The sequence below is a fragment of the Prunus avium genome, chromosome 1, assembly GCF_965620075.1.
Source record: "Prunus avium chromosome 1, drPruAviu1.hap1.1, whole genome shotgun sequence".
Taxonomy (NCBI): domain Eukaryota; kingdom Viridiplantae; phylum Streptophyta; class Magnoliopsida; order Rosales; family Rosaceae; genus Prunus; species Prunus avium.
The window spans coordinates 3,565,492-3,583,575 of NC_142284.1; the positions used below are offsets into that span (position 1 = coordinate 3,565,492).

General features: G+C 39.0%; 2 protein-coding genes and 3 pseudogenes across 3 annotated transcripts; 4 read left to right on the top strand and 1 right to left on the bottom strand.

Annotated features, from left to right (window-relative positions):
* Positions 1-79: 79 nt before the first annotated feature.
* On the top strand, positions 80-5,377 carry LOC110769340 (putative disease resistance protein At1g50180). 2 transcript variants are annotated; one of them, XM_088246990.1, is made up of 3 exons: positions 80-1,956; positions 2,685-4,475; positions 5,074-5,377. In XM_088246990.1, exons 1-2 carry the CDS (start codon positions 906-908, stop codon positions 4,451-4,453), a joined length of 2,820 nt encoding a protein of 939 aa, XP_088103116.1. In that variant the 5' UTR covers positions 80-905; the 3' UTR covers positions 4,454-4,475; positions 5,074-5,377. The 2 variants fall into 2 exon arrangements, with proteins under 2 accessions (XP_088103116.1, XP_088103115.1); XM_088246989.1 differs by having other exon boundaries at positions 81-1,956; positions 5,080-5,377.
* Positions 5,378-6,092: 715 nt separating this feature from the next.
* On the top strand, positions 6,093-8,786 carry LOC110769327 (putative disease resistance protein At1g59780; annotated as a pseudogene).
* A 1,463-nt stretch (positions 8,787-10,249) lies between these two features.
* LOC148297155 (mitochondrial import receptor subunit TOM9-2 pseudogene) lies at positions 10,250-10,816 on the top strand (annotated as a pseudogene).
* A 1,120-nt stretch (positions 10,817-11,936) lies between these two features.
* On the top strand, positions 11,937-13,867 carry LOC110769345 (S-adenosyl-L-methionine-dependent methyltransferases superfamily protein). The gene is made up of 3 exons (XM_021973294.2): positions 11,937-12,474; positions 12,792-12,944; positions 13,142-13,867. The coding sequence occupies exons 1-3, from the start codon at positions 12,039-12,041 to the stop codon at positions 13,843-13,845; spliced, it is 1,293 nt and encodes a 430-aa protein (XP_021828986.1). The 5' UTR covers positions 11,937-12,038; the 3' UTR covers positions 13,846-13,867.
* A 348-nt stretch (positions 13,868-14,215) lies between these two features.
* On the bottom strand, positions 14,216-16,122 carry LOC110769344 (pentatricopeptide repeat-containing protein At4g33170 pseudogene; annotated as a pseudogene).
* Between the last annotated feature and the right edge of the window lie 1,962 nt (positions 16,123-18,084).

Here is an 18,084-nt window from a genome sequence, read left to right on the forward strand (position 1 = left end):
CGTATCTGACATTACAGATACGAGTATCCGATGTTTAGGATACGCGTATCAGAAAACGTCTCCCCTTCTTCTTCTATATAAATAAGAAGCCCAGATCTTCCTTCTTCTTCTTCATCCAGCGGTGCCCCCACTCATCAATTCTTCTTCTTCATCCTTAAGAAGCCCAGATCTTCCTTTTTCTTCTTCATTCTTCATTGTCGGCGCCGTCGGGTTCTGTTCTCTATTTTCATTTTGTTTTCTCACGCGTGCTTCTCTGTTCTGATGGCTGGTCTTATGCTTTTGACAAAAGGATTTTGTTTGTTTAATACTCACAGTTTCACCCACACCCCACGTGATGGCTGGTCTTATCGTTTTGACAAAAGGATTTTGTTTTGTTTGTCTTATTAAAAGTAATAATATTATAACCAAGACACAAACAACAATACCTCTATCTATCTCCTCTCTCACTCTTAAATTATACAACTTGCATTGGATAATTGAGGGAAGGTGGTCAGAAAGAAAACGCCAAAATTTACTACTTTTTGTTGGGTGGAATTGGACCTCATATCATACATAGAAATTGCAAGTGGTGAATAGAATTGACGACTCAAACTCAAAGTTGGAATAAAATAAATACTTGTTAAAGAGAAAGTGATTAAATTATACAACTTGCACCAATTATGGAAGAATAATTTATTTGAAGATTCCTGAAGTTGTCTGGTGTGTGCGATACAACTGGTTGCACAAATATATATAATTGATGAGGAAGGTGGTCAGCAAACGCCAATGTTGACTATTATTACTATTTTTTTAATTTTTAGAGATGTTGGGACGAAGAGAGAGTAAGTAATATCCACTAAGATCTGGAGGTTTAGTTGTTGTTGTTGTTTTCGTTTTGGCAAAGAAAGAGTAAAGTAGTAGAGAGAATGGCTGAGGCAGTTGTTTCCTTTGTGCTCGAAAGTGTTAGAGACTTCACCATTCAGGAAGCCAAGTTCTTGACTGGAGTCAGCCATCAAGTTGAGGTTGCACAAAATGAGCTGCAATTGATGCAGGGCTTCCTCAAAGATGCAGATGCAAGACAAGGACAAGATGAAACAGTCCGTATTTGGGTTGCCAAGATTAGAGATGCTGCTTATGATTTAGAGGATGTCATCCAAACTTACGGCTTGAAAGTGGTTTCCAAGAAGAAAAGAGGCCTCAAGAATGTTCTCAAAAGATTTGCCTGCATCTTCAAGGAAGGGGTTCATCTTCACCAGATTGGGGCAGAAATTGAGAATATCACTGCCAAAATTTCGGCGTTAAGATCGAGTTTGCAGAGTTATAACATAAAGGAAATAAGGGATAGGGACAGTGGTGGTGGTGGTGAATCTTCCTTGCAATTGCATGAGAGGCTAAGGAGAAGTTATTCTCATGTTGTTGAACGTGATGTTGTTGGGTTAGAGTCCAACGTTAAAGAATTGGTTATGCATTTGGTGAAAGATGAAAACCGTCATCAAGTTGTATCTGTTTCGGGTATGGGCGGTTTAGGGAAGACCACCCTTGCAAAAAAGGTTTATCATCACAAAAAAGTAAGGCAGCATTTTCGTAGTTTTGCTTGGGTCTGTGTATCTCAACGTTTTCAAGTCAGAGATGTTTGGGAAGGAATTTTAATTCAACTCGATTCTGCTACCGAAGATCAAAGAAAAAAAATGAAGCACATGACAGATGATGAAATAGCAAAGAAGCTTTTCCATTTTTTGCAAGAAATGAGATGTTTGGTGATACTTGATGACATTTGGAAAATCAACGCATGGAATCTTTTAGAAATTGCATTTCCAAAAGTGGAAACAGAGAGCACAATATTGCTTACTACACGCAATCAAGCAGTAGCTTCGGTCGCAAATAGAAATGCTTATCTCCACCAACCTCAGCCACTCAACGAGAAGGAGAGTTGGGAACTACTTGAGAAGAAAGCAATACCTGCAAGGGCTGAAATCGGTATTTTCTCACCCTTCATATTTTCTTTTCCAGGTCCTTAGTTATATAACAAGCCACATAGAAACCATTACATTATATTGTCGAACATGTAGCAATTTTTGGCAATAAAAAAAGAACATGTAGGAATTTTAAGGTAGATAATTCAAAAAATTTGGCAATAATCAGGACAATGCTAGATAATTCAAAATTTTCTCCCAACCTTTTTTTCAATCCTTACATTTTTTGTGTTGGCATGTATTGCAACTAATAATCAGGACAATGCTAGATAATTTTTAAATGTTCTCCATTTGGCATGATTTCTTTTCCAGCTCCGTAGTTATATAGCGAGCAACATAGAAGTTACAATTTTTGGATATTGTTGAACATGTAGGAATTTATTTATTTATTTATTTGGGGTCACTCATTGTTAGGTAGCAAGATGGATGGTAATTTATCTTATGCAATTGCAAATAATAATCAGGACAATGCTAGCTAATTCAAAATTTTCTCCCAACCTTCTCTTCAATCCAACAATATCCCATACGTTTTCTGTGTTGGTGCAGATTTAATTTTTAAATGTTTTCCATTTAGCATGTATTATAAAATCCAAACTTATAATAAAATAATATCAGTAAATTTCGGGATTTCACAATTTTAATTTTAAATCATTCGAGCAAGGAATATCCACTAAGACTTCTCATATACTACAAGTCTGTATTTGATTTTTTTTTTTCTTTCCTATTTTTCAGACTTGGGAATGTACACAAAGAAGAGAGACTTAGGAACAAAGATGCTTCAACATTGTAAAGGTTTGCCATTAGCCATCATTGTGCTTGCTGGAGTTCTAGGAAAAAAAAAAACTATTAGAGAATGGGAGAGAGTGTATGAAAATGTTCATGAATACATAAGCAGAGGCATAGGTCATGAAGAAGAATACGAAGGTGTATCACGAGTGTTGGCATTGAGCTATGATGACCTACCGTATTACTTAAAACCATGTTTTTTATATTTAGGTCATTATCCTGAAGACACTGAGTTTTTGGTGAGCGAATTGACTAAGTTATGGGTGGCTGAAGGTCTTATCTTTTTAAGACAACAAAGACATGGTTTGGGGGAAACAATGGAGGATATAGCACGCGATTGGTTAAGTGAGTTGGTGGAAAGATGTTTGGTTCAAGTGGGAACAAGTGGTTCAATTGGGACAATTAAAACTTGCCGAATTCATGATCTTGTACGAGACATGTGTTTCTTAAAGGCAAATGAGGAAAGCTTTCTCCACATTAACAATTCTTCGCAAGAAAATGAGGGAGCTAATCCATTTACTTCTTCTACGGCAGCCAAGGCAGCAGAATTGGGGAAAATTCGAAGACTTGCAATTTACTTGGATAAGAAGGCAGATAAGTTGGTTTCTTCAAGAGATGAAACAAACGGGCACGTAAGGTCTCTATTATTCTTTGGCCTAGAAGAATTGGTGCCAAAAAGTAAAAAAGTACTATCTCCGTTGAAGGATTTCAAAATGCTTAGAGTTTTGAAGGTTGAAAGTCTTTATAAAGTAGAAGTAGAGTTGCCAAGTGAAATTGGAAATATGGTACACTTAAGGTTTCTAAGTGTGAGGAGTAGCAATATAAGAACGTTTCCGCCATCCCTAGGTAATTTAGTATGCTTCCAAACTCTTGATTTTCGTGTTTGGACTGTCGCCATGGTCATCCCAAATGTGGTAATGAAGATGAAACAATTAAGACATTTATATTTACCCGTATCATACATAGCAAATGGTAACTTGCAGCTGTCTACTCTTGGCCATCTACAGACCTTATATAACCTTTCAATTGAGTATTGTGATTTGAAAGATGTTGGTAGATTAACCAATCTTAAGAAAATGAGAATAAGAGTGTCAAGCTCTTTGCAAAATCTGGAGGAAATCTTAAAATCTACCGGCAGCACGCTTAACCGTATCCGGTCTCTAATTGTGGACAACAACATGAATAGCGGTGAAGAGCAAGCTATGCAAATAGTATCAAGCTGTCGAGGTATATACAAATTGGCGTGGGCAGGGCCAATCGCAGAATTACCGAAAGAGCTCCACAACTATCCAAACCTCACCAAGTTACAATTGTGGAGATGTGGTCTCAAGGAGGACCAAATGGGAATACTAGAGAAGCTGCCAAACCTAACAACTCTCTGCCTTCGATATGAAGATTTCGATGAGAAAACAAAGATATTGGTTTTCTCCAAAGGAGGCTTTCCTTCTCTTGAAGTTCTTTATGTTGGTGGTATGGACCAAATAACAGAGCTGAGGGTAGAGGAAGGAGCCATGCCTCGTCTCTGTCGATTGGAAATTGAATATTGCTCGGGATTGACTACAGTTCCGGATGGGCTGAGATATCTTAATAATCTCAGGGAATTAACCATCAGAGGGATGCCTAGAGAACTCCACCGTCGGATTGAGGAAGATGGAGAGGATTTCTATAAAATTCAACATGTACCTTCCCTTGTAATTGGAGAACCACTCGATTAACCACCGATGCAATGATGGCAAGGTAATTTCTTTCTTTTAATTTTTTAATTTTTAAAGCGAAATGGGTGCATTTTAAAACGAAATGGGTGGTTTGGTTTGTGTTTATTAGTTATAAAATGAAGCACCGATCGAGAGAATATGGGCTCCCTTGTTTAGCTATGTTTTCCTTTTCCATTTTTATTGCTTTTTGCTTGTGCTTGTGACTTGTGTTGTGAGTGAGAAGCTTAATAATCTAAAAGCCAACATGTTAAATTTTCTTATTTTGAGACTGTTGATAATTCTATCGCATTCCAAATTCTAAATATCTTATAATAATATTTCAAGTTCCGAGTGAGAAGCTTAATCTAAAAGTATTTGAATCCAGAAATTTTGAAGTTAATGAAGGGATTGATTTTGACCATTTTGTTAATGACAGATTTCTTCTTCAAGGCTTGTAAAGAGATTGGATGTTTTTCGGAAGTTAACAGTTGAATATATGTTTATGGCATTTTGAGACATTTTTAATATATGTTTCATGTGAAGACACTCTTGACTAGCTTGAAATGTAGTATGATTTTACTATTATGTTGATATTAGAATGCAATTTTCACAAACAGACCGCTGAATATGTGTTATGGTAGCTGCAGGTAGGACCTGACATTGAGAAAGTGTCTCGAAGCTCTACAACATAGGGAGCATGTACGGTGTTGAACTTACAGGGAGAAGAAAGAAATGTTCTGTGAAAATCAAGAGGAGCAAAGATGTGGTCAAATAGTTCAAAGTTGGTTACACAACTGAAATGATTGTATTATATTAAAATTTCCTTGATGAAACCTTGTATTTGTATTCCTCTTTCGTGTGTGTTTTCAATTATGAATATTTTATCTTTGTGAGACATACATTTACGAAATTGATATACTGTAATGGACGATTTTATCTTCGTTTCTAAGTTTTTTAAGTGCCATTGGACCCCGAGATAGGACATGTAAAAGAACTCAGATATTTCCCAAGGCAGAGTGTTTTTAATGCTGCCCTCCCTGCTCTCTGAAACATATGCACCCCAAGGAATTAGCAACAAACTCAGACCTAAAGTTTAAAATACCTGCCCCTTGACTGAACCACTCTAATAAGCAAATTTAAATCTCTATGAGTTTTTTACCCTAAATAATCTTCAAAAGTGAAGATGCCACTCTTCCGTTGTGTACACAACACAAGTGGCGCTAGTTTTTCTTTAGCAAAATTTTTTACAGCTCCACAGTCAACTTATTTTTTCACAACTCTCTAATACTGAGGTAATTTATGATGCTGACCATATAGGATTTACATCGAGTAAGAGTTTCGGAACAAATATTTAAAGAAACAAAAGAAGTAAGTTCCATAACGTAAATTACTATTTTTTTTACCTGAGCTAAAAGAAGTAGAAAAATTACTAATTTTTAAATGGGCCGTTGTGGGCCCATTATAGTTAACAAACTCTCCTATGTCGGTTCAAGGCCCGTACAAATTGATTGGTGGTCCAACACCAACTGTACCACACGCTTCCAAAACCCTAAAGTCCAGAACCTAAACCCCCCCCCCCCTCTCTCTCTCTCTCTCTCTCTCTCTCTCACTCACATAAACACAGAGACACAGAGGAAAGAAAGGGAGAGGAGAGATCAGAATGGCGACACAGGGCAGACAGCGACAGTCACTGCGAAACGGACCAAATGGACATCCATTGGAGCACGAACCGTTACTTCGGGATGGTCGATTCAACAACCCCATGATTGATCGTTACCAAGAAATGCAATCTTCGTATGTTCACGAGAGGCGTCAAGTTGACTTGGTCGAGCACTTGTGGGAGATGAAAGGCAATCACAATGGATGAAGTCAAGATTAATGCCTTGTTTTGTGTGTGGTGTGTTTGGAATTATGTTTTGTTTTTAATTATGTTTTATTTTGTGTGTGGTGTGTTTGGAATTATGCTTTGTTTTGTGTGTTGTTTGGAATAAAATAAGGTTTATTTTTAATTAAACTTTGTTTTCATTTGCAAAAGGCTAGGGCAAGGGCAAGAAAACAAAAAGAATATGCAACAAAATATAAACAATTTAGAAATGCATGAAATAAAATGATTATGCAAGAAAAAAATAAATATGGAAGAAAATATAAACAACTTACAAATGTAAAAAAAAAAAAAGATTACATTTTACAAATATTGGAAGGAGAAGAGTTTGTATGAGGATTTGGTGTGGAAAGTGAATAAAATTGTTGTGTATTTATAGGGAAAATATCCATAATTTTTTAGAATTTTTTTAAAACAAATTTGAATTTTTTTTGATTTTTTTGATTTTTTTTTTGCTCGCTGACATCAGCGTGACGTCACCACTGACGTCAGCGCCTTCGGGCTGAAGCCCAAGCAAGATCTGCCCTTGGGCTTGCCCGGGCTGGTGGGACCCAGGGCTTGCCCGGGCTGATTTTCCCGCGTTGGAGATCCATTTTGAGCTGGGGGGGCCTGTTGCCCTGGCAAAATGGGCTGCGGTGGACTTGCTCTTATAATAAGATAAAGGATATCAGTAAATTTCGGGATTTCACAATTTTAATTTTAAATCATTGGAGAAGGAATATCCACTAAGAATGCTCATACTACAAGTTCGTATTTTATATTTGATTTTTTTTTCTTTCCTATTTTTCAGACTTGGGAATGTACACAAAGAAGAGAGACTTAGAAACGAAGATGCTTCAACATTGTAAAGGTTTGCCATTAGCCATCATTGTGCTTACCGGAGTTCTAGCCAGAAAAAACTCCATTAGAGAATGGAAGAGAGTGTCTAAGAATGTTCATGTATACATAAGCAGAGGCATCAAACATGAAGAAGAATATGAAGGTGTATCACAAGTGTTAGCATTGAGTTTTTGGTGAGCGAATTGACTAAGTTATGGATGGCAGAAGGTCTTATCTCCTTGAGACAACAAAGAGATGATTTGGAGGAAACAATAGAGGATATAGCACATGATTACTTAAGTGAGTTGGTGGAAAGGTGTTTGGTTCAAGTAGGAAGAAGTGGTTCAACTGGGACAATTAAAGGTTGTCGAATCCATGATCTTGTAAGAGACATGTGTTTGTTAAAGGCAAAAGAGGAAAGCTTTTTCCAGATTAAATGTTCTTTGCAAGAAAATACTTCTTCTGTGGCAGCCGAGGCAACACAATTGAGGAAAATTCGAAGACTTGCAATTTACTTGGATGATGAGAACGCATATAGGTTGGTTTCTTCAAGAGATGAAACAAATGGGCATGTAAGGTCTCTATTATTCTTTGGCCCAAGAGAATGGATGCCAAAAAGTGAAAAAGTATTATTATCTCCGTTGACAAATTTCAAAGTGCTCAGAGTTTTGAAGGTTGAACGTCTTTGGGAAAGAGAAGTTGAGTTGCCAAGTGAAATTGGAAATATGGTACACTTAAGGTTTCTAAGTGTGAGGTTCAGCCAAATAAAAACGTTTCCGCGATCCCTAGGTAATTTAGTATGCTTGCAAACTCTTGATTTTCGTGTTTGGTATGGCGACATGGTCATCCCAAATGTGATAATGAAGATGAAACAATTAAGACATTTATATTTACCCAGGGAGTACAGAGCAAATGGTAAGCTGAAGCTGTCTACTCTTGGCCATCTACATACCTTAGATAGCCTTTCAACTGGGTATTGTGATTTGAAAGATGTTGGTAGATTAACCAATCTTAGAAAACTGAGAATAAGAGTGTCAAACTCTTTGCAAAATCTGGAAGAAATCTTAAAATCTACAGGCAGCACGCTTAACCGTATCCGGTCTCTAATTGTGTTTGTGGACAACAATAGCAGTGAAGGGCAAGCTATGCAAATAGTATCAAGTTGTCGGGGTATATACAAATTGAGGTTGGAAGGGCCAATCGCAGAATTACTGAAAGAGCTCCACAACTATCCAAACCTCACCAAGTTAGTATTGCTTAGGTGTGGTCTCAAAGAGGACCAAATGGGAATACTAGAGAAGCTGCCAAACCTAACAATTTTGATGCTTATATTCGAAGCTTTCGAGGAGAATACAAAGATATTGGTTTTCTCCAAAGGAGGCTTTCCTTCTCTTGAATTTCTTAATGTTCAACTCATGGACCAAATAACAGAGTGGAGAGTAGAGGAAGGAGCCATGCCTCGTCTCTGTCGATTGAGGACGCTTCCATATGGGCTAAGATATCTTACTAATCTCAGGGAATTAACCATCACAAGGATGCGTAGAGAACTCCACCGTCAGATTGATGAAGATGGAGAGGATTTCTATAAAATTCAACATGTATCTTCCCTTGTAATTGGAGAACCACTCGATTAACCACCGATGCAATGATGGCAAGGTAATTTCTTTCTTTTAATTTTTTTAATTTTAAAGCAAAATGGGTGGTTTGGTTTGTGTTTATTAGTTATGAAATGAAGCAGCGAGAGAATATTAAAGTAGAAAAGCCAACAGAATACGGGCTCCCTTGTTTAGCTATGTTTTCTTTCTCCATTTTTATTGCTTTTTGCTTGTGCTTGTGACTTGTGTTGTGAGTGAGAAGCTTAATAATCTAAAAGCCAACCTGTTAAATTTCCTTATTTTGAGACCATTGATAATTCTATCGCATTCCAAATTCTAAATATCTTATAATAATATTTCAAGTTTCAAGTGAGAAGCTTAATCTAAAAGTATTTGAATCCAGAAATTTTGAAGTTAATGAAGGGATTGATTTTGACCATTTTGTTAATGATAGATTTCTTCTTCAAGGCTTGTTAAGAGATTGGAAGTTTTTTGGAAGTTAACAATTGAATATATGTTTATGGCATTTTGAGACATTTTTAATATATATTCATGTGAAGACACTCTTGACTAGCTTGAAATGAGTGTTTTTCTTTTCGAAATGTAGTACGATTTTACTACCATGTTCATATTGGAATGCAATTTTCACAAGCAAACTGCTGAATTTGTGTTATGGTAGCTGCAGGTAGGACCTGACATTGAGAAAGTATCCCGAAGCTCTGCAACAGAAGGAGCATGTGCGAAGCTGAACTTACAGAGAGAAGAAAGAAATGTTCTTTGAAAATCAAGAGGAGCAAAGATGTGGTCAAATAGTTCAAAGTTGGTTACAAGCTTTTGGGTCTAGTTATTACACAACTGAAATTATTGTATTATATTAAAATTTCTTTGATGAAACCTTGCATTTGTATTCCTCTTTCGTGTGTGTTTTCAATTATGAATATTTTATCTTTGTGAGACATACATTTACGAAATCGATATACTGTAATTGATGATTTTATCTTCATTTCTAAGTTTTTTAAGTGCCATTGGACCCCGAGATAGGACAACGTAAAAGAACTCAGATATTTCCCAAGGCAGAGTGTTTTTAATGCTGCCCTCCCTGCTCTCTGAAACATATGCACCCCAAGGAATTAGCAACAAACTCAGACCTAAAGTTTAAAATACCTGCCCCTTGACTGAACCACTCTAATAAGCAAATTTAAATATCTATTAGTTTTTTACCCTAAATAATCTTCAAAACCACAGTCCACTTATTTTTTTTCACAACTTTTTAATATTAGGTAATTTATGATGCTGACCACCTTATAGGATTTACATCGTGTAAGAGTTTCGGAACAAATATTTAAAGAACAAAAAGAAGTAAGTTCCATAACGTAAATTACTATTTTTTTTACCTGAGCTAAAAGAAGAAGAAAAAATACTAATTTTTAAATGGGCCGTTGTGGGCCCATTATAGTTAACAAACTCTCCTATGTCGGTTCAAGGCCCGTACAAATTGATTGGTGGTCCAACACCAACTCTACCACACGCTTCCAAAACCCTAAAGTCCAGAACCTAAACCCCTCTCTCTCTCTCTCTCTCTCTCTCACAGAAACACAGAGACACAGAAGAAAGAAAGGGAGAGATCAGAATGGCGGCACAGGGCAGACAGCGACAGTCACTGCGAAACGGCAGCGAGGAGCAGAGCCTGCTTTCCAGGGTATCGCAATCGGGGGTGGTGCAGCAGACGAAGCGAACGGCGAACGACGCATCGTTGGTGACGAAGAAGCTGATGAAGAGCACGGGCAAGGCGGCGTGGATCTTGGGAACGACGTTCCTCATCCTGGGAGTCCCACTGATCATCGCCATGGATCGCGAGCAGCAGTTCAACGAACTCGAATTGCAGCAGGCCAACATCCTAGGTTCCCCTTCCTCTCTCAAGTAAAAAAAAACCTAACAACAAGGGGCCCTCTTCGTCTTTTCCATTCCTCGCCTTGCCCTTTCCCCTCCTTCAATTTTCGTTTCTTTTTTGTTTCAGTGATGTTAATTTTTGTAACTGCAGAATTTGGGCTATTATGCAATTATGGCTAAAATATTATTTAGTGTGTATTTTTTATTGAAGTTTATTCAATTAGGGTCCAAGCAAATATTTGATTTTTCCTTAGGCTGTTAAAAATATCCAAAAGTTTTGGACCATGAATTGAATGCCTATGAATTTTGGGATTATTCCAAAAGTTGGGGCAAAATTGGCGAGGGTTAATACCAATGGCCTGAGCTTCATCTACAAAGATCAAGCCACAGTCACAGAGAGAGAATTAGTTTGGAAAACCAATCCTAAACTGGTCGCCCAAATAAATAAGAAACACAAGTCTAATTATAACAAACTACATTCTTCCTCATTTCAAATGTAAGGAATTTGGCATGACCCTACCATGTATGCTTAATCGCAGTTTTAAAGGGGACATACCATTTTTATATTTTTGCGAGAGAGAGAGAGTCTTGATATCGACCAAGAACGTGAATTTCCATTTTCTTTTATCTGGAGTAAGGATCGGTCATAGGTGTAAATCAACTATACAAGCTCTAATAACTCAAACTGAAATCAAACATTTAAACTGAGGCTTCTTTTGTCTGAGCAAAAACATATACTGAACCAATGGCCTGAGCTTCATCTGCAAAGATCAAGCCACAGAGTTAGAAGAATTAGTCTGGAGAACCAATAATGACTCATGAGGACTAATAAACATTTTCCTAGGGCAGTAATGTAGGGATACAATCTACCACTTCCCTTAAATTGGAAGAAATAACCGTGCCAATCCTAAACTGATAGACTGATCACCTAAACAAAAAGCAAACTGGATTATAATGATTTATATTATTCCTCATTCCAATGCACATAATTATAATGATGTTCCCGTTTTTATATATACAAAAAAGATAAGCTATAGTCTAAACTACAAGGGAGAGGGAAGTTTCTTACACAAACATTACCAAGGTGCAATGAGGATTCGAACATGAAACCACTAGTCTACAAGTCAATACCATTTTCCATTGGACCAGACCTCGTTGTGTGCCCGCTTCTTTGCACACATTCAGTCCTCCTTCTCGTAAATTAGAATAACTAGGTTTTCACTTGTGTTTTAAAAAAAAGACTATACACTATGAATAATAAAAACAAAACAAAACAAAACAAGTTGGGCCGTAGGCAAACAAGTTGAATTAGCGTATCCGGAATATTGGCTACCCTAATTCCATGGGCCAAACACTAAAACCCTGACTTGTCAAAAGAACCATCAGAGAGGGTCCAGGTTTAGGGTTTTACTTCCCGGGGATGATGTGGCGCCGAGCTAGATCGAGCGCGGGTGTCAACATCCGGAAGCTCTCTACCGCAGTACGACGTCGTATCGAGGACGAGGGCGACTGGTCCTACGCCTCGGAATGGTGGGGCACAGAATCCGAAGGCCACACCGTCCTCCGATCCACATCCGACAAAGGCAACGGCGTCGTTTCAGTCGTCGCCTACCCTTCGTCAAAACCCAGTGAACTCCACTGGTCATCAACGGAGAGATGGCTACAGAAAAGGTACGAAGAGATACATGGATGCCATGAACAGAACGACAGATTCAGAGTGCTCGGATATCAATGGCGCGCTCTTCGCTTCAACGATGACACTCGCCAAAGCACCGTCAAGGTTTTGGCTGCGTATCGGCAATCGGAACCTGGCGTTTTCGCCGTTATGCAGCAGCCGCATTGCTTGGCTGTTCCATGTAAGCAAACCCTTTTGGCCTCTGATGATTTGGTTTGGGTTTCTGTCTCAATTTAATACCCAATTCAATTTCTGTCTAACATTTGGTTACAATTGCATCAAATTTGATTTGGGGTTTTCCTTAACGTAATACCCAATTCAATTTCTATTTAGCTTTTGGTTACAATTGAATCACATTTGCATCACATCGCTTGGTGATTGATTGAACTTCTCTATCTAGTATTTCAGTGTGTTTCAGTAATGATTGCATTACATTTGGTTACTTTCACTTTCAAATTGAATAATGTTTGGGTATGTTGTCGGGTTCTGTTTTTTCAGATCTTAAGAGTATGATATCAGCTGGGTTGGCTGCTATAGCATCTTGTGATTACAATCTCATGGATGCGGTGACTGGGAACAAAAGTATGCGTATTTTGTGCATTGGCCATGGAGGGGGAAGCTTGCCATTGTTTTTGGCTAGTAAGGTTCAAGGTAGGTTGCATTTCAAGTTGGGTTTTAATGGAGTTGGAAGTTGAAGGAATGAAGGATGTGCCATTTTTGTCTTTTATTTCTTTACCGCTGTTTCTTGGTTATTTCCAAATCCAATGTGTTGTCACACAACCTATCAGAAGTTTTGAACTGAATAGTTGGGTATTGAACCTAACCTAGAATGATCTGCTCCTTTTCAGGTGCTGTTGTTGACATAGTTGAAATTGACCCTCTTGTTATCTCGGCCTCAGTTAAAGCTATGGGGTTTCCAGCTTTCTCAGTTGTTACTCCATCGGGCAAGCGTGCTGTCTCAAAACCCGATACCATGGATGAGGTTCTGTGGAAAGGCATCCACGAGAGGCTGTTCCTCTATGAGTCCGATGCTGAGGAGTTCATTCTCAACAACACCAGCTTGTACGATATGATCTTCATTGATGCTTATGATGGCGAAGATATCTTCCCTCACAAGTTATGGGATCCACATTCACCATTTTTAAAAGCTCTCAGCAATCGGCTTCGCCCTGAACATGGCACGGTTGTGGTGAACCTTCATTCGGACACTGAGATCTTGAACCCCGATGGCTCTGCTCCATCCGTTCTGCAGCAAACCTTGCCAATGGGAAAGTACGTCTCGGGGGTTTGCCGGGCATACAAGGACGTGGTAGTGGGTAATGGAAGTAGTTGTGGAGGAAAAGATTCTGGTTTGGGGTTTACTGTTTCAGTTCCTTGGGTGTGCAATACGTCGCTGGTTGTCTGCAGAGGCTTTGGGGTTAAGGGTGGGCATGGCAACAGAGATGTGATCATGAACACCCTCATATCCAAATCCTTCGAACTGGAAAATGTTCTCAACTTGCCATTCTCCTGTTTGCAATATATAAAGAGAGGTTTTATAGTTGTTGATTAATTTTATAACAAGTTTATAGATCTGGCCAAGTTTCTTCACAGTTTGACCGAGGTTCTTGTGTTTGTCTTAGTCTCTTGGTTCAATGGCCATTTCCCATTAAGATTTTCCTGTGGATCAAATTGATGATGTTTTATTTTGGGGTTAACCAATTTTAGCACAATTGATGACAAAAGCTAATATCACAACACGTGCGATCATTGACTTAAGTTGATCGAGTCCCATGTAGACAGCGGGTGGCGAAACATCTTGGTTCTCCTTTTCTGTAGATAAAATACAATGACCAATAAATCCTCAGGAAGAAACAAGAAAATCCATTTCAGAATCATTTTATTTTCTACTTTCTATTAACATAATCCAAAAGAATAACCCAAACGACAAAGCAAACTAAATAAAATGAACACAAACCCATTTCCTTTTTCCTCTTCTTCTCCTCTTCTGTTCAACTATATTAAACAATCTACCATATATCTCCACAAGTACAACTACCATTAACAAATCTATGGTATCTGTTTACATCTCTCACAATGATCTCCCTCTCCAATACTCTGCAGATATACTTGAATGCCTCATGGCAATCCCGGCATATCCTCAAATTCTTCACAATCCTTATTGACTTGCCTGGTGGTGCCGCGCCACTCACCACTGCAAATGCTACTGCCAACTTCTCACTGTGATACCAAAGGGCTTCCTTTTTCTCCCATTCCCCAACTTCATGCAATATCTCATCCCAAACCGGCACATATCCTAATTTTCCTATCTCCTCCATCAACTCTACCAATTTAGCATAGATCTCATTCATTCTTTCATGCCTTCTGTCCCGGGCGAAAAAGACATGAACTTTCCCCCGTACCTCGATCCAACTCCTTCCACCGTCCTTCTGTACCCTCCTATCTTTCATCATCTTCCTCACTTCTGCAACTTCATCCCACCTTCCAGCGTTTGATAACACATTTGCAGCAATTACATAAGCAGAGTCATCATGTGGGTCAATTTCCAATAACCGTTTAGCCATGGAGCTAGCGAAATCAGGTGCTTTATGATACGCTGAACTTGATAGCAATGATCGCCACACTGCAGCGTCTGGTATCAACGGCATTGTCAGTGCAGCCCTTTCAGCCTCTTCCAATTGACCAGCTCTTCCCATTGCACCAACCAAACACGTATAATGCTCGATCGCTGGTTCCAACCCATAATCTACCTTCATCCGGGTCAGCCACCAATCAGTCTCAGAAACCAAACCTGCATTGCAAAATGACGTTAAAATTGCCAAAAAACTATATTCATCCGGCACAAGACCCCGAGCTTCCATTGCATTGAAAATCTCAAGCATCGATTTCGTATCCCCCTGTTGTGCATATCCAGCCAGCATCACATTCCACCCCACAATGTTCATGCTTGACAAGTTCTCATCAAAAACCTGTCTAGCATCAGACACAAGCCCAGCTTTCCCATACGAATCAACCAAAGCCGTCCCCACAATAACATTTCCATCAAGTCCCGTAACTATAGCATGAGAATGTATGATCCTACATTGCTCCGACACAGCAAGCTCCCTTGCAGCACGAAGTGCGCCGGAAACACTATACATAGTAGACCCAATATCAGAACATTTCATGTCAGCAAAAGTGGACAACGCCTCAACGGGTCTCGAGTTCTGCGCCAACCCAACAATCACCGCGGCATAACAAACCTCGTCTTTGTGGGGAATTTCATCGAGCAACTTGCGGGCTTCAATGGGTAAGCGACATTTGGAGTAGAAATGAATGAGGGCAGACCCGGAAAAGGGCTGCGCCGAGACGCCGAGCTTGAGAGATAGGGAGTGGAGGGCAAGGCCGAAGGAGAGAGAAGGGAGAGAAGCGCAGGTTTTGAAGAGGGAAGCGAAGGTGCGCTGGTTGGGGAAAGTGGGGTGGCGGAGCATGGAAACAAAGTGTTGGAGGGCGAAGAGGGTGTTGCAGTGGGCCGAGATCACGGCCGTCCATGAGACGACATTGGGAGAAGAGATTTGGTGAAAGAGGCGGAGAGAGTAGGAGAGGAGATTGGACTTGGAGTAGAGAGTGATGAGGTTATTGCGGAGGGAACGGTCGATGTTGGCGGCGGTGATGGCTCGGGCGTGGAGGATGCGAGGGTCGGCGTTGGGTGGATGCGGTGGAGGAGGGGGTGGTTGTATTGAGACTTGGTTCATTTTGGAGAGGAGGAGCTTGTTGGACACTCGAAGACTTAGAGTTTGAATGGGGTTTTTGGAAGGGTTTAGCTGTGCATGCTGAATGCACGTGAGTTCTCTTATATTTTCATGTATTTATTTAAGAAAAAAAGTCACTTGCTAACACTATTGAAAGAAACTCTCATGCAAAGTTGCAACTATATCTCGGCAAATAACACAATGACACATGAAAAAATTAGCCCATGTGTCATTGTGTTACTGGCCAAGAATAGCAAAATTATAAGAAAGTTTTTTTTTGTGGAGAAGGGTCTTGGCAAACTCAGGTTAGAATCCTTATGGCACCGGTGAGAAAAACTCTATCTCTCCCATATAACTTGTATTTTAAAAAGAAGTCACTTTTGGTTCCGTTAATTTGTTGATTTTTTTTACTTTAGTTCTTGTAGTTTTAGTTTTGATAATTTAACCCTTGTGATTTAATTCTATCACAATTCAATTCAAGTACATATAATTTCCATCTAATTCTATCCAAAATTTCATCCAAAATACCCTCCATGACTTAGGGATGAACCGTAAAATTACGAAAATTGAAACTACAAGAATGAAAAGAATGAAAGGGGAAAAAAGATCCGGTAAACGTGACTTTTTGACTTTGTATGATCTATTTTTTATGAGCTAATTTTGTTGTAAATTATGTGGCTGCCCACAAAATCTCCAAAATTCGGAGACTTGCGGCAAGACTTCATATATGCCTGATGCACTGGTAGTCGACTGCGTTGTTTTATTTTTTCAGCACAACTTGCAGGCCGGCATGGTCAACATTTTTGCATCTTCCCCAAAATTGCAGAGGGGAATGCTAGATGGGTTAGTAAATTGCCAAAGCTGCCACAAACAGAGCTGCTTAGTCTTCAACGGATGCTTCTACCCTCCACCACTCTTCCTCCTCCTCCAAAGAAATATGACGTTTTCCTGAGCTTCAGAGGTGAGGACACCCGCACAAATTTTACAGACCATTTATACACAGCTTTGGACCAAAAAGGGATCTTCATTTTCAGAGACGACGAAGAGCTTTGAGAGGGGAAAAATCATTGGACCAAAACTCTTGAATGAAAGCCATTGAAGAATCAAAATTTTCGGTCGTGGTTCTCTCGAAAAACTATGCTTCTTCCTCATGGTGTTTGGATGAAGTTGCCCAGATTGTTGAATGCATGAACGGGGTTATTAATGGACAAATTGCAGTTATGGATCTGGCTCCATCCGATTGACAACCTTTTTTCGGGATGTTGGAATTCTGATTTAACAGATTCATCCGGGTCAGCCAGCCACCAATCAGTCTCAAAAACCATACCTGCATTGCAAAATGACGTTAAAATTGCCAAAAAGCTATATTCATCCGGCACAAGACCTCGAGCTTCCATTGCATTGCAAATCTCAAGAATCGATTTCTTTAGTCTTTTTTTTTTTTTTTTTTTTTTTTTTGTGGCTGAATTTTGTATTCAAAACTTCCCATTTGACATTCTAAGATTCTTGCAAGTTACAAAATTGAAAATTGTCATAATGATCTTGAAGAAGAGCATTCTAGAGTAAAAGGAAAACTACAAACTGGACAACTAATAACTAGTGTGAAGGCTAGCCAGCCACCAAAGGGACAAAGAGGAGAGGATGCATGCATGGAAGATATGTATGTGGGACCCATCACCCATGTCTGACCTGTCATTGCACACAAAAATGACCTGTTGACAGCATGGAATGAGACTTTCCAGTGTCCACTGGTTATTGGCTTTTTCCCCTTTTTTTATTCTTTTATTTTCTACTGCATATATATTTGTTTGAATGAAATTCATCTTCATCCTGTCCTTTGACACACACAACTACTACCAACACCAAATGCTGCCTGTGACTGAGTGAGTGAGTGAGTTTGTTTAAGATTTGACCTGAGATTAATTAAGTATATTCCATTGACCCAAAAAAAAAAATTGAAAGTCAAAGCCCATTCAAGATTAATCACAATCCAATCTGGACCAAAGCTAAACAATATGCATGCCAAGATATCAGAATATTAGGGCATCTCAAATCTAAGA

Excerpts from the sequence above, each read along its gene's own strand:
- LOC110769340 (XM_088246990.1), top strand. The coding sequence starts at position 906 with ATGGCTGAGGCAGTTGTTTCCTTTGTGCTCGAAAGTGTTAGAGACTTC. Across the intron at positions 1,957-2,684 it reads ACCTGCAAGGGCTGAAATCG|ACTTGGGAATGTACACAAAG; the intron begins GTATTTTCTCAC and ends CCTATTTTTCAG.
- LOC110769345 (XM_021973294.2), top strand. The coding sequence starts at position 12,039 with ATGATGTGGCGCCGAGCTAGATCGAGCGCGGGTGTCAACATCCGGAAG. Across the intron at positions 12,475-12,791 it reads GCATTGCTTGGCTGTTCCAT|ATCTTAAGAGTATGATATCA; the intron begins GTAAGCAAACCC and ends CTGTTTTTTCAG. Across the intron at positions 12,945-13,141 it reads TTTGGCTAGTAAGGTTCAAG|GTGCTGTTGTTGACATAGTT; the intron begins GTAGGTTGCATT and ends GCTCCTTTTCAG.